Source organism: Lampris incognitus, chromosome 16 (assembly GCF_029633865.1).
Source record: "Lampris incognitus isolate fLamInc1 chromosome 16, fLamInc1.hap2, whole genome shotgun sequence".
Lineage (NCBI taxonomy): Eukaryota > Metazoa > Chordata > Actinopteri > Lampriformes > Lampridae > Lampris > Lampris incognitus.
The window spans coordinates 17599214-17624005 of NC_079226.1; the positions used below are offsets into that span (position 1 = coordinate 17599214).

A 24792-nucleotide genomic window follows, 5' to 3' on the forward strand; every position below is an offset into this window, starting at 1 on the left:
TTGTCTATACAGTTTTAAACCCCTCACTGAATGCATCTGTACCAGAGTAAATGACAGGTCATTAGTGGCGCAAAGGCTGATGTTACTGTGCTGCACCTGTAGGCATTAACCAGGGCGTTGCCACCCCTCTGTGGGTACTATCAAACAAAGTAGAATACTGCTGCTCAAGAGCGTACTAAAGAAACCATCTTTTGGCTAGAACACACACACACAACCCCACGCATGTGCACACACACACATAGAATACAAGATACCTACTGTGGGACTGAAAGTGATGGAAAAACTGAAATTACCCAGTTCCATGTCTGCAGGTTTAGCGAATGGGAGTCGGTGGAATGGGTTTCAGTGTGAAGACTGTGTACACTGAGTTTTACTCGCAATACAAACGGTGCCAGAGCAGTTTGCAGAAGCGGTTCTGTGGGTGTCTGACATCAGGTTTCAGTCATCTCAAAGGATTTGGTCATGGTCAGGAGATATTGGCCTTCCCGTTCACAACACAAATTACTTATGTATGAAAAAAGAAATTTAGATGAAATATTAATAACGACAACAAATGAACGATGAACGGTGTGAGGACAAACCAGAAGTTGCCGGGGAGTTGGTTTTGTGTAACATGTCAGGAATAGTGTACAGCAGCTAAGCGATTTGGGTTGAAAGACAATCCCTGTCTGACATTATGCGGTCCCCTTTGTTTGCTGTTGGAGGGATAGAGTTTCAGAAAAATACAAGGTAGTACATAATGACACTGATAAAAAATAAACGCCACATAAACACCACAACACCATAAGATGGTAATGACAACTAAACTTCTCCTCTGTAGTTCCCCGGTGGTGGAATGAGTTGCCAAACTCCATTTGAGCCGCTGAGTCCTCCTCCATCTTTAAGAAGCAGCTAAAGACCCAACTCTTTCACCAACACCTTCACACCTGATGGTGTGAATAAAAAAATATATATATAAAAAAAAATCGCCTCTATGCACCCTATTGTATTGCCTTTCTGCACTGCCTGGTAACACCCATGTCTTATTAGACGTGAACCTATAGTTTTTTGGGGCTTACTTGCATTGCCGCCTCCTGACTACATCCTTGCTTGTGTTGTATTAACTCTTAGATGTACATCGCTTTGGATAAAGGGTCTGCTAAATGAAATTGTGACATGGTAACTAAACTAAACCGAGGCCTGTCCGCATGCATGTGTGTGTGCGTGTGTGTGTGTGTGTGTGTGTGTGTGTGTGTGTGTGTGTGTGTGTGTGTGTGTGTGTGTGTGTGTGTGTGTGTGTGTGTGTGTGTGTGTGTGTGTGTGTGTGTGTGTGTGCAGATATGCATGGGTGTAACAAGGTGCCATGCAGATCTCTAGGCAGCTCGGTGCGAGCTAGCGCGCTGTTAGACCAATGTGGCCATGCAGCGGCTTGTCTGCAAGGAGCAGAGGCTACATTCCTGAGAAACTGATAATTACTGAGGAACTCTTTTCTGTAAATCACATTCACCCCTCAATCCCCTCCCCTTGTTCACCCTTTCACTGTCTTCCTCCATCTCTCTCTCTCTCTCGCTCTCTATCCTCGTCACAGCCCAATACAGTGGCCAAGGAAACGGAGCCAAACGAAAGCATAATGGCAGGCGCATGAGAGTCATTTTGAGATAACATTTTTAAAATGAGGTATTATGCACTGGCCAAGGCTATTGTTCATTGTGTGGGCCCATGCTTTTTGAGGGTGTGACTAATGTGGTACCTCTTTCATGCCAGTTCTGGGTTGAAGCCCATGTCCTCGTTTACTTTTGTTGTGTGTGAGTGTGTGTTTCCTTTCCAGAACTGAAGAGACTGAAATACAGAGGAACCTCGGGTTTTCCGATGTGTTCTTTGAGGATGGTCGGCCAGCAGATGGAGGAGGAGCTCTAAAAAGTATTGAGATTCCAGCATTGTTTGCCGTGTTTCTTGGGGGTTTCCAGGGCCCCGAAGCCTGGACCGCAGTCCGTACAAAGCTTAAGACCCAGGTCCTTGTAGGTCAACTGGAAAGCACAGGAAACTGTTTGGTAGTGGTTTGAGTAACAGTGTCCAGCAAACACAGCTGGACAGTAGGATTTAAAAATACATCCTGGAATCTCAGAGTGTCTGTTTTCTCCCAGTCAAAACAAAGCCTCTGTGACCGGACTCAAACAACACACAACTCAAAGACTTGTTTGCTCCAGTTTAGACAAAGTCCACAGCAGGAGGAAAAGTGGGGTCAGGACAAATCTAGGATGGGTCATGAAGGAGTTGGGCTTTGATACAGTCAGTTAGAGGTGGCAGACAACAGCTGGGTATTCTGTTGGGCTTATAAAGGCAAGAACGGTAAAGCCTGTTTGGCTATATAGACCCAACTAGAAGATCGAAAATATAAAATCATGGTGGTCAGATGCAGACGTGTACTCACATATGGTAAATGGACTGCATTTATATTGGGCTTTTCTAGTCTACCGACCACTCAAAGTGCTTTACAGTGTACGCCTCACATTCACCCATTCACACACACATTCATTCACTGATGGTGGAGGCTGCCATGCAAGGTGCCAACCTGCTCATCAGGAGCAGTTAAGGGTTCAGTGTCTTGCTCAAGAATACTTTGACATGCTCTCCGCAGGAGCCAGGGATCGAACCAGCCACCTTCCGATTGCTAGACGACCCGCTCTACCTCCCGAGGCATGCTGCCCACACATATGTACACACACATGCACTTTTTTCTGTAACCTGTGAGGATCCTCATCAACTGCATTTATTTCTTAGCCCCTAACCCTGACCTTAACTATCAGAACTTCATATCTAACCTTAACCCTTACCCTAACCTAATCCAGGTTCTAATTTTAATCCTAAATCCAAATCCTATCCTTAAAATACCCCCTTGAAGAGGCAAGGATTGGCCAAAATGTCATCATTTTGCAAAAATGTCCTCACTTTTCTTGTTAAAAACTTAAACTGTTCCTCACAAATATAGCTGAACAAGAACACACACACCCACACACACAGCCCCACTGCTCCTTATACCTTTGAATGAAAGCTGCTCAATAGCACTGACAGCTACACTGGGATGAGTTACTCATCAGCCAGTCCCACTGATTAACAACTCACTATGTCCCACTCAACAGACAGGAATTCCCTCTCACTGTGGGGCTGCATGACAAGACTCGGGTTTTCTGCTTTTCACACATCATCACATTCCCTTATAACACGGCTTTTCCACTTCTCTTAGTCGGTGTCATCCATTGTTCCTGCTACCATGTTCTTCCCAGTGATGAAACAACAAAGCTGTCATCTCTGTCGAACTGGAGTCCTGACAAGACACCAGTAAAGCAATTGTCCAGCACAGCAAGCAGTGACCCAGGGGGGAAAAGCTGACATTTAAAGTATGGGTTTCCCAGGTTTGTAAACTGGGCCCACCATCTGACTTTTCCACTTCCTCAGTCTAGAGTCAAGGCTACCCCCGCCCTGTCCTCATTGGACCCATCCTTATCATGATCATGTCTCACCGATTATCTCCCTCTGCTACTGTCTGCCAACCCCTCCCCCATCTTTTCTTTATCAGTCTCCCATCTTTATCTCCCTCTCCGAACCCTGGTTTCTACCAGGCTCTGCTGTAAATCTGGTGCTTGCGTAACACACCTGCAATCTCCATGGGTACAAGCCCTGGCAAGGCAGACCGGTAAAGAAAGAGGAAGAACATCAGTATGCACCACACCCTTCTTAAACAAATGCCTCGCTCTGCATCTTAACTTCCAGAGGTCAACATAAAGTCCCCTGGTGTAGGAAAAAAAAGTCACAAGTACCCCAACACCACTGTACCCCCCCCCAACCCCTGCAAAAGAAATTAAATAATGTTTTACTGGATCTCACACGAATGTATAACGGATCAGTTGAAATGCTGCAACACTTGTATGGATCTGGAGCTGGCATCCAGTCCAAAGTCCTCCTTAAGGTAGCAGACAAACAGTGGGGGGAGACCCCCAAGAGGTTTCTGAGACCATCAGGTTATCTTCTGTCAGGTTAATCAACAAGCAGTCGGCAGAGATACGTCACACTATCAACGATCTGCACACTCATTGGCTGTAACTGGATATAAGGGTTAAAGGGTGATTTACTGTTCAAGGAGTCCCGCTTGCTGGAGTCATTGATTGAAAAGAAGAAAAAAGGGTACGACAGTCTTCGTTGACAAAGGCTCCTTGTTGAGAGAAACACCTTGGTCTTAAATTACCTTCGCTTTGGGATCCCTCAAGGCCAAACAAAGCAAATTTCCCACACATGTCAAAACCCAGCCTGGGTATCTTGCTATCTTTATCACTTCATGTGCCAGCAGAATGCCGAGGCTGTAATGTGGCAACGCCATCCTGGAACCGTCGCACGAACTCATGTCTGCAGATTTGGATCCACGCGATTGGACTTAACTCTGTCAACACACACCGTCTTTCTCTCTTCCTTTTCTTTTCTTTTTTTTTCTAGTGGTAGGACGGGCTGGACCGGTATCGAACAGCAGACACTGAAAGAAATACGAAACAGTTTCTCGTACCTTGGCTAAACGTTTACGATCCAGATGGGTTGGTTTCCCTTCGTGCAGCTCTCCATCTGAAGCGTCTCTCTCCGCCGCGCTCTTCTCCCAGCCCTTCAGTTCACCGCCCAGAGTCAAACCTCAGGTAACACATCTCCGCTGGGCAGGAAAAACAAACAAACAAAAAACTCTTCAGGAAGCAACCGGGAGAGTTTTTTTTCTTGTTGTTCACAATCGCTTACATCCGTTCGGGGGATGACAAAAATGAAAGAAGAAAAAAGAAAAAAAGAAAGACGCCCCGTCTTAACGCGCGCCTGCTCGAGAACGCTGCGCTCCGTCCGTTGGCGGAAAATGAGGAAAGTTGCGCGACTTGTCGTCCGTTCCCACCTGTAACCTCCGAACTCAGGTGAGGCGGAGTGATGCTACCGCGCTCCGTCCGGCGTCACGTCGCCATCTAGTGGTGCAAGGGGACAACGAGCGATCGCCGCTGACGATGACGTGCAGACAGACGGGTGACGAATGAAAGCGATACACGACATAAAGCGTCTAAGTGGGGTGTCTGGCCACCACAAGCCTCCAGGGCAGCTTCGGTGCTTATTGTCATAGATTCTACGAGTCTCTGAACTCTACTGGAGGGATGGACCACCATTCTTCCAAAAGATGTTCCCTCGTTTGGTCAAAGAAAGTTGAATCAGTTCATCTGGATACAACGTTTATTGACAGATCCGTTTCATCACTCGTCTAAGTGACCTCTTCAGTCTACACTGACTACAGGTATTACAGCGACATAACGACCAAAACCAGCGACCAGTTTCAGTATTGAAATATGGCGTGACCATTAATTAGAGTTTCAATGACCATATGTACTTTTCACAGAGGATTTGGGAACGTTTGCAATCACAGCATTGCAAGATGGCGACAGATGCACTCTTACACAGTCTACACGCATCTGCAGGCCAGTGGCCATTCTTTCAAGGACGAGGATGTGCACATCCTTGATAGGGAGGAACGCTGGTTTGAACGGGGAGTCAAAGAGGCCATCTATGTGAAGAGGGAACGACCATCCCTGCTAAGATTACATCTGTCACCATCTTACAATGCTGTGATTACATCCATTCCCCAATCCTTTGTGAATAGTACACATGGCCATTTAAACGCTAGTTAATGGTCACGTCAATTTGCATATGAAACCGATTGTTGGTTTCGGTCTTTATGCCACTGTATTGTTTATAAGGGTGGGGGTACCTGCAGTCAGCTGAGACTGAAGAGGTCACTCAGATGAGTGATGAAACGTTTCTCTCTCAGTAAATGTTGTGTCCAGATAAACTGATCAACTTTCTTTGACATTCAACAGAAACTATTCATCTTAAATGGGTACTGCGCACACGTCTGTGCGCATAGCCTGAAGTTAAATGTGCGATCATGATGATCAGAATCATGCCAAAAAATGTGGTTTGGTTTGCAGCACTGCATTTCTTGTTACATGTTCACAGAGGTGGACAAAGTACACAACTCCGTTACCTGGGGCAAAGTATTGATACTCCTGATCAAATATTACTCCAATACAAGTGAAAGTGGTTCAGTCTATTTTTTCATTTGAGTTAAAGTGCTGGAGTACTTGCTTTTAAAAATACTCAAGTATTCAAAAGTACATTTTCTTTTTAATGTCAACGCATTGTTGTATTGTTGCCATAATGCATTTACAAACCCAATGAGTCTGAGACGGCCTACTGAGAGCACTGACTTGCTTGAAGAACCTGTAGAGGAAAAAGCTTGTAGAATATGCTACGAGGCCAGCAGAAATGACTATAGAAACACAATTGAATTGACAAAAAGACAGACATTGTTGTTTTTATTTTTTTTTATTTAACACAATGATAAAACAATTTAATAAAACAACCAACCTACCTTTAAAATCCCAGTTACACACCTCTAGCTTTCCAGCTGCCCAGCAGCAACACTGCTTTAAGCCAGAAAAACAAAAAAAAAGCTCAACAAAGATTGTATTAATTCACAACCAAACAAAACTTTCAGATAATGCAATCTTAAAGTCCAAAAGAAGTTCTCTTCTGCTGTCAATGCAAACAATTTGTTGTGGCTGACTTCCACTGACCAGCACAGGGCTGCATAATGTGTGAGAGAGTGTAGCTGAGAACTATGGCCTCCACACCCTCTCTTAAGGCCGTGTAGGACATAATTCATAATACATGGCCTTTCATCAGGCTGTGTCAGCCCTGTGGTGGCCTTGCGGCCTGTCCAGGGTGTCTCCCCGCCCGCCGCCCAGTGACTGCTGGGAGAGGCTCCAGCATCCCCGTGACCCTGAGTAAGGATAAGCAGTTTAGATAATGGATGGATGGATGAATGAATGAATGCATGACTTCTGTCCATCTCACAGGTCTCTGGTGGTGACAGGTGAGAATAGTCTCAGTCTTGTCAAACTAGTCAAACTTGAAGAAGTTGAAGAGCTTGAAGTTTTTCTTTTTTTAAGTGTGTGTGTGTGTGTGTGTAATGATTTTTTTCTCTCTCTCTCTTAGTTTTTTTCCTTCTTTTTTTTTGTTAATAGCCAGTGGGGAGAATTTGGGTGGGAAATGTTATTGGGATAATTGGGTTAATAGGTGTAATGAGTGCACCTATTTGCCTTTCACTTGGTGTTTTTCTCTTGTAACAAATGGGTGGGATGGGGTGGTAGGAATTACGGGGCTAATGGGCATATGAAGACTGGGTAAGAATTAATTGGAATAGGGCTTGATTAGCGTTCTTGTTGCTGCTGTTTGTATATCCCACTACAAGAGGTTCCGTTTATATGAAACCAGTTCAACTGGACATTTTGTATATACAACAACGTTTTGTATGCCACACTGATTCAAACATCAAGATTGCGCTATTTATAGGAAAATAAATTCCCTCCAAATTATACAAACATGCGTCCAGGTAGCGTAGCGGTCCCATCCGTTGCCTACCAACACGGGGAACGGCAGTTCGATTCCCCGTGTTAGCGCCGACTTGGTCGGGCGTCCCTGGGAAGCCGGGTGTGGGTATGTGTCCTGAGTCGCTGCACTAGCGCCTCCTCTGGTTGGTCGGGGCGCCTGTTCAGAGGGGGAACTGGGGGGGGATCGCGTGATCCTCCAACTCGACGCGCCACGTTCCCCTGGCGAAGCTCCTCACTGTCAGGTGAAAAGAAGTGGCTGGCGACTCCACATGTATCGGAGGAGGCATGTGGAGTCCGCAGCCCTCCCCGGATCGGCAGAGCGTGTGGCGCAGCGACCGGGACGCCTCGGAAGAGTGGGGTAATTGGCCAGCTACAATTGGGGGGGGGAAATCCAAAAAATACAAAATACAAACATACAACTTCACGATGAATATAGCAAAGAGGATGTAAATATAAAATAGAGTTAAATATAAAACATAATATATCTATAACATTTGTTGGTATATATATATATAGGTATACACACACATCTAACTGTTCTCATTGCACAAAGCTGTCTAGTGGTTGACTATTTCTACGTACAACTAATTCGCTCTGTGTTTGTGTGTGTGTGTGTGTGTGTGTGTGTGTGTGTGTGTGTGTGTGTGTGTATGTGTGTGGGCCCTGTGATGGGCTGGCGGTCTGTCCAGGCCCAGGGTGTCTCCCCCCCGCCACCCAGTGACTGCTGGGATAGGCTCCAGCATCCCTGTGACCCTGAGAGCAGGATAAGCGATTTAGATAATGGATGGATAGATGAATATATATATATATACACTCACCGGCCACTTTATTAGGCACACCCGTCCAACTGCTCGTTAACGCAAATTTCTAATCGGCCAATCACATGGCAGCAACTCAATGCATTTAGGCATGTAGACATGGTCAAGACGATCTGCTGCAGTTCAAACCGAGCGTCAGAATGGGGAAGAAAGGTGATTTAAGTGACTTTGAACGTGGCATGGTTGTTGGTGCCAGACGGGCTGGTCTGAGTATTTCAGAAACTGCTGATCTACTGGGATTTTCACGCACAACCATCTCTAGGGTTTACAGAGAATGGTCCGAAAAAGAGAAAATATCCAGTGAGCGGCAGTTCTGTGGGCGAAAATGCCTTGTTGATGCCAGAGGTCGGAGGAGAATGGCCAGACTGGTTCGAGATGACAGAAAGGCAACAGTAACTAAAATAACCACTCATTACAACCGAGGTATGCAGAAGAGCATCTCTGAACGCACAACACGTCGAACCTTGAGGCAGATGAGCTACAGCAGCAGAAGACCACACCGGGTGCCACTCCTGTCAGCTAAGAACAGGAAACTGAGGCTACAATTCGCACAGGCTCACCAAAATTGAACAATAGAAGATTGGAAAAACGTTGCCTGGTCTGATGAGTCTCGATTTCTGCTGCGACATTCGGATGGTAGGGTCAGAATTTGGCGTCAACAACATGAAAGCATGGATCCATCCTGCCTTGTATCAAAGGTTCAGGCTGGTGGTGGTGGTGTAATGGTGTGGGAGATTTTTTCTTGGCACACTTTGGGCCCCTTAGTACCAATTGAGCATCGTGTCAACGCCACAGCCTACCTGAGTATTGTTGCTGACCATGTCCATCCCTTTATGACCACAGTGTTCCCATCTTCTGATGGCTACTTCCAGCAGGATAACACGCCATGTCATAAAGCTCGAATCATCTCAGACTGGTTTCTTGAACATGACAATGAGTTCACTGTACTCAAATGGCCTCCACATTCACCAGATCTCAATCCAATAGAGCACCTTTGGGATGTGGTGGACCGGGAGATTCGCATCATGGATGTGCAGCCGACAAATCTGCAGCAACTGCGTGATGCTATCATGTCAATATGGACCAAACTCTCTGAGGAATGTTTCCAGTACCTTGTTGAATCTATGCCACGAAGGATTAAGGCAGTTCTGAAGGCAAAAGGGGGTCCAACCCGGTACTAGCAAGGTGTACCTAATAAAGTGGCCAGTAAACGATCTGTGCCTCTCAGATAAATTCTTAGACCTTAAGAGAACCATATCCTAAACCTCTCTCGTTCTCTTCCTCCAGCTCACTATCCGCACCATCATAAAACAGAAAATATCTCACAATTTCTTCTTTAGAACTTGATTGAGGGAGTACTAGCAAGGTGTACCTAATAAAGTGGCCAGTGAGTGTATATATATATATATATATATATATATATATATATAAAACCTTGTTAAAAGAAACACTCAATGGTAGGGAAAGTGTTCAACAAATAAGGAGCAAAATAATCCAGTGAGTCAAGTAAATTCTTTATGAGACAGTACAAGCCTGTTTCATGCCATAAGCAATCATCAGCTGTCAATAAAGCTACTAGCTTTATTTCATAAAGAATTTACTTAACTCACTGGATTTATATATATATATATATATATATAAATCCAGTGAGTCAAGTATATATATATCCATCCCATTATTCAAACCGCTTATCCTGCTTTCAGGGTCGCGGGGATGCTGGAGCCCATCCCAGCAGTCATTGGGCGGCAGGCGGGGAGACACCCTGGACAGGCCGCCAGGCCATCACAGGGTTTTGGGTTTTTTTTAATTGGTGCATCTCCTGTCAATACATTTGTAGCCAACGCCCACAAGCTGGCTGCAGCCAGTGACACAGCGACAGCGACTTGGCGACATACAGCGATAAAGTCGCTGCCGGTGGGAGCGCAGGGGAACGGGAACCTTCATAGAAGTGTAGTAGAGTCAAAAGTACAATATTTGAAATGTAGTGAAGTAAAAGTCATGTTTCCCACAAAAAAAAAACAAAATGCTCAAGTAAAGTACAGATACTCAAAAAATGTACGTAAGTACAGTACTCAAGTAAATGTACTTCGTTACCGTCCACCCCTGCATGTTCATAAAAAGGGCTTCAAGTCGTCTAAATATATTTCGCTGCTCCCTCTCTAGCGATGGTACACACGCTGGTCTAGACATGTGTCAACAGGGGGTGACACTATGTGGGGGGTCATGAGGACCTCCCCCGTCAGAGGCTGGAGATAGTATTTCCACCCAGCCTCCCACGTTATTAATAAACACAAAGTGTTTCTATGTTTGTGTGGATACAGGCACCACACAGCACAGTGGCTGTGGGCTCAAAGCAAATTGTTCCCAAAGTTGTCTCGACCTGCTGGTGTTGCCATATTATCTGGATTGTCTACAAACAGAGTGAGTAGAAATATGGGTTGTTACTGAGGGGCACACGATTCCTGAAAGTACTATACGCTGATTGGTTTGCATGACAGTGCAAAGCCTGTGTGTGTGCGTGTGTGTGTGTGTGTGTGTGTGTGTGTGTGTGTGTGTGTGTGTGTGTGTGTGTGTGTGTGTGTGTGTGTGTGTGTGTGTGTGTGTGTGTGTGTGTGGCTTTGCTTACTTTTATGTCCTTGCTGACGGGTTTTACAGCCACTTCATCAGAAACCCAGAAAGATGATATCACTGTCACTGCATTTTGGCCGTTTAACCGCTGACACTCTGATTCAGGTTAATTTACAGCAAATGATTAGATTACAGTGACTGGAAATGAAACTCACGCCTTGATGTTTATTGGTTGGGGAGGGGGGGGGGCATCAATACTGACCAAGCGGCATTCTCTACTCTTTCTTATTTAGCCTTTTTTTGCAGGTGATGGAGGCCCACAAAATGGTTGTGGAGTCCCAGGACGTGAGTGGCCAAGCAGCTGCAGATGTCTCATGTGCTGAATTTAGATTTGTGGAGGGTATCTTCGATCCTGAGTCTAGCTACGCAGTCTCTGAGATGGAGACGGTTGACTCGGAAAACACACGGGACACCAGGTACCTGGGACAAAGCCGTGTCGATGAACCAATCCGTTTGCAAAAAGGTTGCACGCAGCACACTGCTATGCAGGTAGAGCAGGTAGACATGGACAGCTTGGGGCTCCTTTTCAACCGGTGCATCCAGGAAGTGTCTCGTCTACAGGTGCAGAGGGATGAGCTGGTACAAGAGTTTCTTGAGATGCAGAAACCCATGCTGCGAGTCATCGAGCACCTGAGAGGAAAGCTAAGGGAGGTGCAGAGGCTCCTTACCCTGGTGCAGCTTGATTATATAGCTGTATATGAGGACGTGCAACGGGTGAAGAGGAAGCTGTTTATTACTGCCAGAGATTGTATTCAGAATCAGGTGATGCTAGCGGATGAGAAGTATGAGGTGGCCCAGTCTGCTGTCACACAGGTAACAGCTAGTTGTTCAAATGCATTCGTGTGAATATTTCTTGAGACAACTTGATTCAGTTGCAAAGGTGGGGCCTTATAGATTGTGTAAAGGGTTGCCTTTCTTCGAGAGGTATCGTCTTTTGGTCACCATCCATGCTTTGGGCTGAGGGGCGGGTCCTCACAGCTTCATTATGATTATCTTTGTGTGTGATCAAAGAAAAGCTGAATCAGTTCATCTGGATACAATGTTTATTGACAGATATGTTTCATCACTCAACTGTGGAGGATTTGGGAATGTTTGCAATCACAGCATTGTAAGGTGGTGACAGATTAACCCCCAGTTCAGGGATGGTTCATCCCTCTTCACATACTTGGACTGAAGGGGTCACTCAGATGAGTGATGAAACATTTCTCAATAAACGTTGTGTCCAGGCGAACTGATTCAGCTCTCTTTGATTTTCTTACCTGGATTACTGAGCGTGCATAAAGACTCTTCGTGTGTGACCCTTTAACACCTAAGCCTCTTAACAACGCCAATGTCTGCCGTGTATTTTTCCGTCATTCCCACTTCTGTCTATAGGAGGAGCTCAAGGTACATATCAACAGTCTGGCACAGGAATTGTCCGAACTTCAGGAGACCCATCAGAACCAGCTCAAAATCCTGAGAGACCAGGCCAATAAACCCTGCCGGCCGAGAGCCATGAGCGATGTCAGCCACTGTCGCCGGGCCTCCCTCAGTCTACAACGACGACTCAGCTGCAACATGAGGACACTGGAGAGTTGGTACGAGCCCCGGCTCATGGCTTTGCTGAGGAGGAGGCAGGCTGGAGAGGAGGCCCTGAGGAAGAGCAAAGAGCAGGGACAAGACCTGAGGGCCCATATACAGCCCCTCAAAGAGGAAATCCAAAAGCTGGAACTGCAGAGATCCTGTCTGGAGGAGAGAATAGCCCTGATGGAGACAGAACGGGAGGACAGCATTGCACAGTACAAGGTGTGGAAAGGTGAAGGTCAACGTGAATCTTAACCATGTGTAAAATATAAAAGTCTTCTTCTTCTGTCACAACAGGAGACTGAGGAGGCGTTGGAGGAGACCCTTAAAGAACTGAGTATTGAGTTTCAGATTCAGAGCAAATCAAAAGGAGATTTGGAGAACCTTAAGGCTGGCTTTCTTAGAGAGCTAGACTCTCTCAGGTATGGTGTAATTCTATATATTTTATCTTCATGGAAACAGGATACATATTATTGATGTTCATATGGAAAATAATACACTTCAATTTTCATTGCAGAGGCTCTGCTGAATCCAGTGAAACCACTGTATGAGGAGTCATAAGTTTTTGTACTTTAAATAAATAACCTCTACATCAGACCAAAACTCTATATTGTGCCTACAAACAAGGATGCCTACTGAGTAATATGTTCTCCATCTTGTGTAGTTTGAGGTTGTTAATCCAAATCTGAGAATAGTTTATTCATTTTCTCTATCAAATTATGGACAAATGTCCAGATGTAGCCACCAAGATGCAGTGAAACAAGGCAAAAGGCAGATACATCTACTGCAAATATAATTTTATTGTGAACACTCACAAAGAATATGACGAGTCAGATACACCATAGAAAGACAAGAACGGTGCCGAGAGAAAACACAAACGATATTACACATACAATTTGGAAACATATACAAGGGATGGATGTCAAGCAAGAAAAATTAAAATCCATGTACACCTTGAAAAAACCCACTGTGTAGAAATGTATATTGATGAAACTATTCATAATGCAGAGGACTGACTAAAACAGTCCTTTTATAAATATAACATATGATGACAACGCACCATGGTTTATGTTTCGTGTTCCTACAAAATTTGCTGCTGCCTGCCTACACTGTTTTAAAAAGAAATTGCCGATTTTCTTTCCAGTACATAACAGATCGATTTTGATCCAAGGTGTTCCAAGGAGAAGGGTAGAGTCAGAGCGAAGTTCCCCTCACGCCTGGACCTCTGTATCTGCAGCTCCTTCTGGGTCCTCATCATTGTAGATATTTTCGGCCTGAGAAGGGTATAGCAATAGTCAGTTTACATCAAAATTTAGGTTCAGTTCCATAGGAAGTGCATATAAATATCACAAGTGATTATTTCAGTGTGCGGTTTCTTTGTTCAGCTTTTACAAATACTATTTCCACCCATGGTTGTCCAAATCTGTCCAAAATACTGCTATCTAGGCTCTTACCATCTGCCAAACTTGCATGATGTTGTCTTCTGACACTGAGCAGATGACCCAAGGCTCGTTCGGATTCCAGGAGAAGTCAGAGATCTTGGCTGTGTGTCCACCATGGATGAACTAGAGAGAGGGATGACAGAAGGCATTTAAGTCTCTTTTAGACCAAAATCCAGGGATTTTCTTGGGTTATCAGTAGGGCTAGACCCGAATATTCGGCGATCCGGATTTTCGTTCATTGGGTAGGTATTCGGTTTCAATTTTGGGATTCGGATTTTTTTTTTTTTTTTTTTGCTAAATGTAGGTTATCAAAGGTGAACTGCAAAAATACATTTTGTCAGCACATTCTGGTAGTATATTTATACTTTTTAACTGCACTGCTAAAATGTGGAAATATATATCATCTCAGCTTGGGCGCGTGACATCCCTCTCACTCACAGCAGTGACGTCATGCTTCAGTTCACCTTGGCCGTTAAAGAGAAGACCTCAGCTGTGCTGCTGTTATTATAAATGTGCTACCTTGTTTATTACAGCTCGTTTGTTTATTTTTCGTCATGTAACTGCCAAAAATAATAATAATAATTGTATTTCTGAGTGATTTGTCTGAGTGATTTTCTTTGTCAGAAAAATGTCGGAGTACTACACTGTCAAGCCTACTGTTGTGGCTATCTCATTAAAAGTACTGCTGGTATACCAGAAATATGGATGTTTTGTATCTTTGTTTGACTCTTGTTAGGTTCAGGGTTGTAAAACGCTATAAGACTTAGACTAATAGCTGACGGAATGTGGAACTGGAGTTGGCCCCGCCCACTGCTCCTAGTGTATAGGAAGGGTTAAATGCAGAGGATGAATTTCATTTCAGTGCATAAGAGTACTGAGACATGACAAAGATATTATAAATAAATATAAATCTCAAATCTTTAATTTATCGGCGCTAGTATGCCATTTCTGCGTTTCTGTTTCCCAGTGCTTTGTTGGGCGTTGTTTCGGATTCCGAGCCTATTATAAGGAGCATTTATGCACATCTATAATTTATTCATCCATCCATCCATTATCTGAACCGCTTATCCTGCTCAGGGTCGCGGGGATGCTAGAGCCTATTCCAGCAGTCATTGGGCAGCAGGCGGGGAGACACCCTGGACAGGCCGCCAGGCTATCACACAGAACTGACATACACACACACACACTCACACATATTCATATCTAGAGACAATTTAGTATGGCCAATTCACCTGTACATGTCTTTGGACTGGGGGAGGAAACCAGAGCCCCCAGAGGAAACCGGGGGGAAACACGCCCCCTGACCACAGTTGCCAGAACACATCCCAGTGTACAAGCCAAATCAGTGTCGCTCTTCATTCCCATCCTCTCCTTCAGTGCTTGCTAGCAGGTGAAAGCCAACCCCAGATTCACTCTCGTTCTGGAACGAGCTTTGTCTGCTTGGCGTTTTGCCTCGCTATATTTGCGTCTTTTCGGCGCTGTGTCCGCCATTGTCGTAGCTTCCTCTTGGATGCGTGCTTATGATCTCGATCTGGCACCTGGTCGCTATGTATTTATAATCCCATTGCCCAAAGGTTAGCGCCGAAAAATGTCGCATACACAGCAAAATAAGGACAGGGTCTCTGCAGATAGACACCGCCACACAATTGAGAGGGATTATCTTTGTATGAGTCTATACTATATTGAGTTTTAGGAAAATCCTACTCATGCCACCTTTAAGCTTTAATAAAAAAACAAAATAGGGGTAACTGAAGCTACAGTGCACAGAATTAAGGAGGTGCATTGGCTGCAGGCATGCAAAACTGTCGTCTTTACGTTTGCTGATGGAGAGCAGATACACAATTTCATTGGTTGCATGTTTAATGCAATGATTATGTGAGATGATTTAATTCTGTCGGACCCATCAGACAGACGCAATTCAAAGAAAATGCTGTGCTGTAACCCGGAGCAATTCCCTAAAATTTTGAGTCGTGGACCCTTTCACATTAAGCTGTAATCCCAGTGAATATCCCTGATTTTAGTTTTGTGTGAAAGAGGTATTGGATTCACCTCAAAAAACTGCATTCTTTCACTGTTCAAAGACATGGCTCATCAATTATTTCAGACAACTCACCAGCAACTCAGGAGGGCCATCCTCGGCATCCTCGGGTGACTGCTCCTCTCCAATCTTACTCAGGTCCCAGACGTTCAGCCGTCTATCTGTTCCACTGGAGGCCAGGATGGTTTCATTATGGGGAGACCACTGAACCTGGTGGGGAGAGAGAAAGGTGACAGACATTACTATGACAAATTAACACTGTGCATTTTTTCTAAGTATGTTTTTCAGCACTTTAAGCCTTTATTATTGATATTACTGTGGCAGAGGACAGGAAAGAGATAGGATGACATGCAGCAAGTCCCAAACCAGACTCAAACCTGGGATGCTGCAATAAGGCCTGAGCCCATGTAGTATGCGCTCTAAATTTAAAACAACCAAATCCAAAACCACCATAAAAAGCCTTCCATGGGGGCGTCTGGGTGGCATAGCGGTCTGTTCTGTTGCCTACCAACACAGGGATCACTGGTTCGAATCCCCGTGTTACCTCCAATTTGGTTGGGCGTCCTGACAGATACAATTGGCCATGTCTGCGAATGGGAACCCGGATGTGGGTATGTGTCCTGGTCACTGCACTAGCGCCTCCCCTGGTCAGTCGGGGCGCCTGTTCAGGGGGGAGGGGGAACTGGGGGGAATAGTGTGAGCCTCCCACGCGCCACGTCCCCCTGGCGAAACTCCTCACTGTCAGGTGAAAAGAAGTGGCTGGTGACTCCACATGTATCGGAGGAGGCATGTGGTAGTCTGTAGCCCTCCCCAGATCAGCAGAGGGGGTGGAGCAGCGATCGGGACGGCTCGGAAGAATTGGGTAATTGGCCAGATACAACTGGAGAGAAAAATTCCATCCAAAAAAAAAAAAGCTTTCCATAGCCTCACAGAAAACAGAATTAAATAGGGCTAAAACAAACCTATATAACAAATACAGGATGGGTGTTTTCACACTGGAAGCTCCCTTCTTACCTGGAAGATCTCATCTTTGTGCGACTCAAAGGAGTGCAGTTTTAGCTTCAGGTTCCTCAGGTCCCAGAGAGCCACAGTCTAAAAGGAAAACATTAAGCATTTAGCTTGTACTAACTCAATCCCTATTTAGACAAGGAGAACACAATAGATCCTGTATCATTAATCGGGAACTTGTCATTATACAGTGGCACAGAGGCCAGAGCTACCTTGTCTGCTGAGCCAGTGGCCAGGATGAACTCGCTGTAGGGGTTGAAAGACAGGCAGTTGACCTCAGCAGTGTGGGCATCCACTGCATGGCTGGGTTTCGAGGTGTTGTTGGATCGTGTATCCCAACTGTATGCAGACAGACAAAGGCATTATTGTTGAAAGGCATGCAAGAAAATAACAATGCCTCAGCTCCTCACAAATCACCTTTGAGGTTAGCAAACTTCATTGTCAAATGAGATGTGCTTACATCATCAGTTTCTGGTCATCAGCCACAGATCCAAAGAGAGATTCATGTAGTAAATGCCAGGATACATCCTCCACCACTGCAGTGTGGCCTGTAAAGATGGTCTTTGCATCCACAATCTTCCCTTCCTTGGGCACTGTGCTGATGTCCCACAGACAGATTGTCTGTAAAGGAGAAAAAGAGAAAAACACTTCAGTGAAAGTGTAAACATTTTTTTAAAAATTTTAAAAAATCATCAAATGGAGAGAGTAACATACACTTACATGGTCATCAGAGGCACTAAGCAGGCAACCACTCAGGTTTGGGTTCCAGGAGAGGCCATAGCCCTCCTTCTGGTGGCCCCTCAAACGCAGGTCCGGAGTGCACTCACCAGAGGGGTCTAGATTTTAAAAAAAATAAAAACATAATAATAAAAATAATGCAAAAATTAAAAAAATTTAGTCCCAGGATATATCTCAATTTAAAATATTTGTTGAATGTTATCCCACCTGGCTTGGAGGGGTGCTTTGTGTAATCAAAGACCAGCACATCACTGGTAGGCGTCTTAGTGGCAATGATACAAGGGTTCTGAGGCATGTAGCGAGCTCTGTTGACTTCTCCCTCATGGTTAATCTTAATCTCAATCTCTATTTTACCACTCACTGAACCAAAGCCTCCAAACTCTGTAACAAAAAAATGGAAGAAAAACAATGATGAAACGCGTGTAACAGAAGACATGGCTGCAGGTAAAGCAAAGTGCTATGCAGACCAGTGTGATGACTGTACAACCTCAATCCAGATGTGTAAAATTACTTCTAAGATCCATACTTTTACAAAGCCTTTAAACCTAACTTGATATGAATATCAACAGAAAATGTTAATGGTAATAATCATATTGGTAGTAACAGTGATGAGACTTGATAGCTGACTGGTTTGTTTCAATCATGAATGTTTAAGACATTCATGATTAAGACAATGTATGGTGGTGGTCATATTGTGGTGGTGACAACTGACAATAGCTAGTTTCTCTTTTATCTTTTGTTGACTAGCACCATTTACAGCTAGCAATAATGTTTATTTTTTAGTTATGGTAATCTATTCGACACTTGGGGATCAAGACAACATATGTTAGCCTCAATATAAAATGTTCCCTCCCTTACACAGATAAATTGTGACACTAAATTCAATGTGGCACACATCTTATGTAACCATTTTTAACAGCAAATTCAAAATATGGCTGACAGAACTTCACTCAAAATCTTTAAGAACCTTCTCTAAAGTATAAAGCTCTCCTTGCACATTCACTTAAAATCATTCATCACACATCACATATTTCCATTAAATCTCAACTTCTACATTTGTACTAAATGCATGCTTAAGAAATTAAATACTGAGCAATTCCTCTTTTAAACATATAATTCCTCACCTCCTTTCTCACTGTCGTAGTGTGAGGCATCAAACTGGGCATCATCATTTGGAAGCTGCACACTAGCGATCACCAGGTGATTCTGCTCGTCAGAGGTATGTGTCCCAAGAACCAGCCTGTGCACACTGTAATCCTTACCCTCCGGTCTGTTATGTGGGAGAAAACAGTAAACTTTACATTTGGAGAATACAGGTACAGCCTACCAAAGGAACCCTGATCGCATGGCATATTTTGATGGTTTGGTTAATTAGTAAATGCTGCCACAAAGTAGAGTGGTCCTTCACCTGGTGACATCAGGCAACCACTGGGCAGTGAGACTGGGCCACTCCAGGGCATGCGTCATGACCAGGTCGTAAAGGAAGGGGGTGTTCTTTTTCCAGATCTTGTACTCTTCATTTATCACCCTCTCCTCCACGGCATCGTCGAAAGCAGCTGTAGATATGGTCGATAGAAAGCAACAAATTGGTGTATAGTGGTGATGGTATTCAAAGTAAGTCATGTGGCATCTATTTCGACTGAATGGGTGATATCGCTAGTAAGCCAAGTCTGGTCTTTTGAGGCACCCCGCTAGCAAGCTTCGATTTTAAATAGCTGCACATGCAACTAATATGTGCCTCATAAGGCAAATGCAAATCTTAAGACATATTCTGTTTGAGGCGACACGGAGAATCCACCAAAGTAACATTTGCATTAGCACCTCCTAGCTAGCTAGTCAGCTAATTGCTAGGATTGGTTAGTATGGTTACTTTATGAACAATGAGAGAGGATCCGGGATGGCGCGCTAAGCACGACCGGTCTATTTATTTTTCAATCTGGAAAAAAACGGGTACTCTGAGTCACCTAATCCGGACAAGTAAAATAATAATTACCTTCTTTATCGGCCATGGCGTCGTATTTTAACGGCAAATACCGGAAAGAATACTAATTTAAGGGACAACGTTTAGAAGACCGCACACAGCTTTGCTATGGCGCCAACGCGGTAGAACGCAACTGGCCAATCACCAGCCGCTAAAATTGACAGGAAGTTGTCACCGGAACAAAGTACAAATTACTTCCTGGATCGTGGCCTGTCGCAACTTTGTGTTACGGATCGTATTTATTCATTCTAATAACGTTTAAATAACTTCATATGTGGAATGGATGATCGTGAACTTGATTTGACAGAGGCACAAAAAGCAACCAAGTCAAAATACCCGGCAATCAACAAGAAATACGAATGTGAGCCTGTGCATTGTACACTAAGACAACTAAAATACGCAGCTGGGCTCTTACTTGTGAACGTAGTCTTTTTAACAAGACTACCATGCTACATCGTGGTTTATTCTTGGACTTTTTCCAATTTTAGTTTTATAGGCTAATATAGACTTTGATTTGAATTTCATTTCTACCTAAATTAGGTTCTGCGAGTCACCATTAGTCATGAAGTGGCCAAGCACTAAAGTTGCTCCGTCTTGTAATCATACACCTTGTGTTTGACCTGTTTTCAGATTTGGATCACACAGCCGATGTACAGTGAGTGAATGTTTAATAGATAAGTGTCTACCTTTCCATTGTCATTATCAGTCAAGCACACAATGTCAAAAAGACACACATTGCTTTATATTCTTGCTATTGTGTGTATTTATGATGTTGTGTTGTGTCTTTGGATTATGCCAGCTGTGATGACGCTTTAATTTCCGTCGGGATCAATAAAGTAGATAGATCTGTCAATGATATCTCTGCTCTCTGTTTCAAGAATTCATTCCTGGGGAGATACTCTGGAAGAGGCTTTTGAGCAATGTGCCATGGGCATGTTTGGCTATATGACGGACACAGAGACAGTGGAACCTCTTGATACTGTTGAAGTGGAGTCAGAAGGTGAAATTTACTGTAAAAATAGCAGTACTGAGGATGGACCTGGGTTCTGTTTCATGCTAGCCTTCTCTGAAATAATTTAAGACGTTTTCTCCACTGTTATTTTATGTACTATTACAACTCTACATCACACAAAACGAATAATTTTCAATACTTTTTTCCCCCTCTGCATATCATCTGGAAAGGCGAAGACATGGAATCTCTTCTTTTCCACTTTCTAGATGATTGGTTATTCAAGTTTAGTGCAGATCTCTTCTTCGTTCCCAGGGTAAGTATTTTCAAGACCTTGTTTTTAGTCCAAGTAAGTTCAGTTAGAGATGAATAAATACTAGTTTTCCCTCTTTAAACGGTAACTTAAATAGTCACTAAATAATGATCACGTTGCATTTGAAAATGCAGCTTTGGTAAAATTTGTCATAATGTGCATCACAAGGGTTTGTCTCCTCTAATATTGTGTAATTGTTCGATTATGGCATCACAGTTATTCAGTTGTAATGCTATTCTTTATATATTGCTGATTATAATTTCCTTCAGGAAGTCAAAGTGTTACAGATTGACAGGATGCACTTCAAGATCCGTTCCATCGGGTAAGTTTGCCTAGAACCTCTGGCAGCAATGGTCATTTGTGGAAAAGCTTCAAATGATGAAAACCTTAAATCTCAGGTGTTAAACAGAGGGACATTGAAATGTGAGGGTATGATACAAGTATTAAAATAGAGTAGTATCTAACAATTTACCATTTGTGTTGGATAACCATTTAACTGTTATAAGGTAACCGGGTGTCACACTTCTCATGCCAGTGGCATCTTGCACAAGAAGTGATGCCAGGTGAAGTAAAGGTTGTTGAAATTTGAGACTGTTGGGCACAGAATTTCAAAGGTACACAAAACAATATTATAGGAAATTTTGGCAAATGATGTAGTTGAGAGCAAACACTGCTGTCTAGTACTACATGGGTCTAGACTGTAGCATTAAACTAATAATCTTTTTCATAAGGCTGTCTTCTGATGCCCTTTTTTCTCTTGTTTATCAAAGCTGGGGTGAAGAATTCAAATTGACCAAGCATCCACAGGTAAGCAATGAGAAATAGTTGCACCTTATTATTTCATAAACAATGGCAAGACTGATTTTCTCTGCACCTGTCTGTTGTCTTGTTCTGTAAAACCATCATTATTACCAGTACCCTAATAAAAGGCTGTTTATTTAACATGGCAAATAGCTGTAGACTTTTATTTTTCCATCTTTTTTTATATCAAAACTTAAAATAATCCTTTTTAAGGTTTAGTATAGAACAGGAGAATATAAAAGTTGTTTTGTTTTTACCTGATGGTTCAGGTTAAAGTGACTGAAAGACTTGAAATGTAAAGTGAAAGCTGTTTAAATTTCTTTTTTTTAAAACTGGTATGTTTTCTTTCCAGGGAACTGAAGTGAAAGCCATCACTTACTCTGCAATGCAGATCCATGATATAGAAAAACCTGAGATATTTGCTATTGTGGACATTTAAGGACACAATCAGTGGAAAATCATACTTAAGGTGCAATAGGACTGAACTGCAAATTTGGCCATCTTATACCTGTAGATGGTCATTTTATCAAAAGCACTGATGAAACTCTAAAGTTGGGCTGGCAATTGGCTCTTTGAACTGTTTCCAAAGAGGAACATTCTTCAGGGAATCCCTCTAATTATGGATAATAATAGTAATCATCATCATCACATTTATATAGCGCTTCTCTAGACACCCAAAGCACTTCACGTTGAAGGGGTTAACTCACTTCAACCACCACCAATGTGTAGCACCCACCTGGGTGATGCATGGCAGCCATTTTGTGCCAGAACACTCACCACACATCAGCTTGAGGTGGAGAGGGAGAAATCAATGCGCCCAATGCAAACAAAGAGCTCTCTTCTATTGCTTCAGATTAGTGGGGTGAATCCAATAGATACATGAGATTTATATTATTTAAGTAATCAATCACATAAACCTTCAGCTTCAAAGAGACGTCCAGGAGAGACGACAAAAATAACATCCAAAAGATTTATAGGAACCCCTCTGTTGAATGATATTCTGGAAGAACTCCATGATTCAAAGTGAAATGCATATGCATTTTGTTTTGTTTGTTGTTGTTTTTTTTTTTACATTAGGTTTTATTTGAGATGCTTTGCCCACTATTACTAATTAAATGTTGTGTCAACAAAAGTAAATTAATTAATTAAATTATTGTGATATTTCATTTTTCACCAGTAAATTTCACTCAATTCATGTAATATGCTTCTCCGAAGGTCTGATTTAATGGTTACTTTCAAATAAACCTATTATTCCTGCATTTGAGTATATGTAGATAGCATGGCCTTACTTAGCCTGCCTTAACTTCATAGCCTGGGCAATGAAGTTAAGGCAGGAGTCTTAACTTCTTTGCCCAAAAGAATAATATAACAAGATCATGAAGACACATAGGCCGCAAATTCATTCATTTTTAATCCAATTACCACCTCGAGATTATTAGGTTTTTAAAGTCCAGAGTGGGATAATTACTGGAAAAATTATATCCTTGACAGATTTTGTTTGAGCTTCTGGAAATTAGCTTACCAACATTGAATCTCTCAATGTAACAGTAGTTAGAAATACAAGTTAGTATGACTTTTAACAAAACTGAGATACATTTCCATTGCATTGCAATGACACCAAAAAAGAACAAGTAATAATAAACCGATTACAAATAAACACAGAAAACACAAATCCATACTCAATACAGCTGCAGTGGTCAGACTGCTCTTGGGCTTATTCCAACCTCCAACCAGACATCTATTAGGAAAATGTTAAGGCCTATCCAACTTATTCCCAACACATTACTAGCAAAGAAAATCAATTGTTGTGACCCCACACAAATTAAAATATTGCATGACGTTTTGCATTCGAATGGGGATCACAGCTAAACCTACATTAGATATGACCTGGTATTTGAGAACACGAGTCAGTATTGCTCAATAGGTGAGCTGTGTCCTGGATGAATACCAGACATTAGTATGGGACACAAAGAAGGTAAAATTAAGGCAGACATTTTTCTCCAAAAGCACACACAAAGAGACATTGACAAATGTGGAAATATAGCCAATAAATGTTTTCTATTTTCTGTATTACATAATAAATCGTGGCTCAGTGGTTAGTGCAGTCACCTCACAGCAAGAAGGTCCTGGGTTCGAGCCCCGGGGTAGCCCAACCTTGGGGGTCATCCCGGGTTGTCCTGTGTGGAGTTTGCATGTTCTCACCGTGTCTGTGTGGGTTTCCTCCGGGGGCTCCGGTTTCCTCCCCCAGTCCAAAGACATGTACAGGTGAATCGGCCATACTAAATTGTCCCTAGGTGTGGCGTGTGTGTGTATGTCAGCCTTGTGGGATGGTCTGGTGGCCTGTCCAGGGTGTCTCCCTGCCTGCCGCCCAATGACTGCTGGGATAGGCTCTAGCATCCCCGCAACCCTGAGAGCAGGATAAGCGGTTCTTAGACTTAGACTGCTTTTATTTGTCATTGCCTTATATGCATGTCTCATACATACAAAGGAATGACATTATATTTCACAAGGACCTCAGTGCCACATAAAAACAAATAACACACAATAAATATTAAAAACAAAAAGTGCATTAAAAACAAGAATTACTTTACAGACCTAAACATCACAAGCACACCTGGCACGGACAGTGAGTAAGACGGTCAAAAAGTCATTTTATTGAAGGTCTAAGTGTTCAGGCTGTTGAGGAACCTCACAGCCTGAGGAATGAAACTGTGGGCATAGTCTGGTGGAAGCAGCACGGATGCTCCTGTACCTCCTGCCAGAGGGTAGGAGGGTGAAGTTGATGTGGGAAGGGTGGGAGGGGTCCCTCACAATGCTAAGAGACTTCCGGGTGCACCGTGCGTCAAAGGTGGCCTGGATGGATGGGAAAGCAGTTCCCGTGATCTTTCCAGTTGTCTTCACTATCCGCTGTAGGGATTTGCGGCAGGAGGCCTTGCACTTCAGCCGGTCAGAATGCTCTTTATGGTGCCTCTGTAGAATGTAATGAAGATGGGTTGGGGGAGACTCGCCTTCTTCAGATGCGAGTGAAGTGAAGTGAAGACGCCTTCTTGGAGAGCACAGTGATATGTGAG

At 43.4% G+C, this 24792-nt stretch overlaps 4 protein-coding genes across 5 annotated transcripts in view; 2 read left to right on the forward strand and 2 right to left on the reverse strand.

Annotated features, from left to right (window-relative positions):
- LOC130126299 (uncharacterized protein KIAA1522 homolog) overlaps positions 1-4860 on the reverse strand; it is a 37552-nt gene extending 32692 nt beyond the window's left edge. Inside the window, exon 1 of the mRNA XM_056295753.1 lies at positions 4535-4860. The gene's annotated coding sequence lies outside the window, so the exon portion shown is untranslated. The remainder of the gene's footprint in view (positions 1-4534) is intronic.
- A 6388-nt stretch (positions 4861-11248) lies between these two features.
- On the forward strand, positions 11249-13085 carry LOC130126301 (syncoilin-like). The gene is made up of 4 exons (XM_056295755.1): positions 11249-11701; positions 12263-12673; positions 12749-12873; positions 12969-13085. Exons 1-4 carry the CDS (start codon positions 11267-11269, stop codon positions 13000-13002), a joined length of 1005 nt encoding a protein of 334 aa, XP_056151730.1. The 5' UTR covers positions 11249-11266; the 3' UTR covers positions 13003-13085.
- A 153-nt stretch (positions 13086-13238) lies between these two features.
- LOC130126264 (histone-binding protein RBBP4) lies at positions 13239-19782 on the reverse strand. Of its 2 annotated transcripts, none has more exons than XM_056295703.1 (11): positions 19671-19782; positions 19086-19233; positions 18802-18947; positions 17885-18058; positions 17660-17775; positions 17400-17560; positions 17152-17278; positions 16946-17023; positions 16007-16141; positions 13906-14016; positions 13239-13725 (listed from the first exon to the last, which is right to left on the reverse strand). In XM_056295703.1, exons 1-11 carry the CDS (start codon positions 19684-19686, stop codon positions 13663-13665), a joined length of 1275 nt encoding a protein of 424 aa, XP_056151678.1. In that variant the 5' UTR covers positions 19687-19782; the 3' UTR covers positions 13239-13662. The 2 variants fall into 2 exon arrangements, with proteins under 2 accessions (XP_056151678.1, XP_056151677.1); XM_056295702.1 differs by having other exon boundaries at positions 17654-17775.
- A 90-nt stretch (positions 19783-19872) lies between these two features.
- zbtb8os (zinc finger and BTB domain containing 8 opposite strand) lies at positions 19873-22972 on the forward strand. The gene is made up of 7 exons (XM_056295997.1): positions 19873-20019; positions 20289-20313; positions 20537-20658; positions 20841-20923; positions 21190-21242; positions 21691-21727; positions 22074-22972. The coding sequence occupies exons 1-7, from the start codon at positions 19938-19940 to the stop codon at positions 22158-22160; spliced, it is 489 nt and encodes a 162-aa protein (XP_056151972.1). The 5' UTR covers positions 19873-19937; the 3' UTR covers positions 22161-22972.
- The last annotated feature ends 1820 nt before the right edge of the window (positions 22973-24792 follow it).

What these genes read in the sequence shown, in the direction of transcription:
- zbtb8os (XM_056295997.1), top strand. Translation starts at nt 19,938, where the DNA reads ATGGATGATCGTGAACTTGATTTGACAGAGGCACAAAAAGCAACCAAG. An exon ending in AATCAACAAGAAATACGAAT is followed by an intron (nt 20,020 to 20,288) that starts GTGAGCCTGTGC and finishes ACCTGTTTTCAG; the next exon opens with ATTTGGATCACACAGCCGAT. An exon ending in TGTTGAAGTGGAGTCAGAAG is followed by an intron (nt 20,659 to 20,840) that starts GTGAAATTTACT and finishes TCATCTGGAAAG; the next exon opens with GCGAAGACATGGAATCTCTT.
- LOC130126301 (XM_056295755.1), top strand. Translation starts at nt 11,267, where the DNA reads ATGGAGACGGTTGACTCGGAAAACACACGGGACACCAGGTACCTGGGA. An exon ending in ACAGCATTGCACAGTACAAG is followed by an intron (nt 12,674 to 12,748) that starts GTGTGGAAAGGT and finishes CTGTCACAACAG; the next exon opens with GAGACTGAGGAGGCGTTGGA. An exon ending in AGAGAGCTAGACTCTCTCAG is followed by an intron (nt 12,874 to 12,968) that starts GTATGGTGTAAT and finishes TTTTCATTGCAG; the next exon opens with AGGCTCTGCTGAATCCAGTG.
- LOC130126264 (XM_056295702.1), bottom strand. An exon ending in AAAGCACCCCTCCAAGCCAG is followed by an intron (nt 17,776 to 17,884) that starts GTGGGATAACAT and finishes TTTAAAATCTAG; the next exon opens with ACCCCTCTGGTGAGTGCACT. An exon ending in ATGGCCCTCCTGAGTTGCTG is followed by an intron (nt 14,017 to 16,006) that starts GTGAGTTGTCTG and finishes CCCTCTCTCTAG; the next exon opens with TTCATCCATGGTGGACACAC.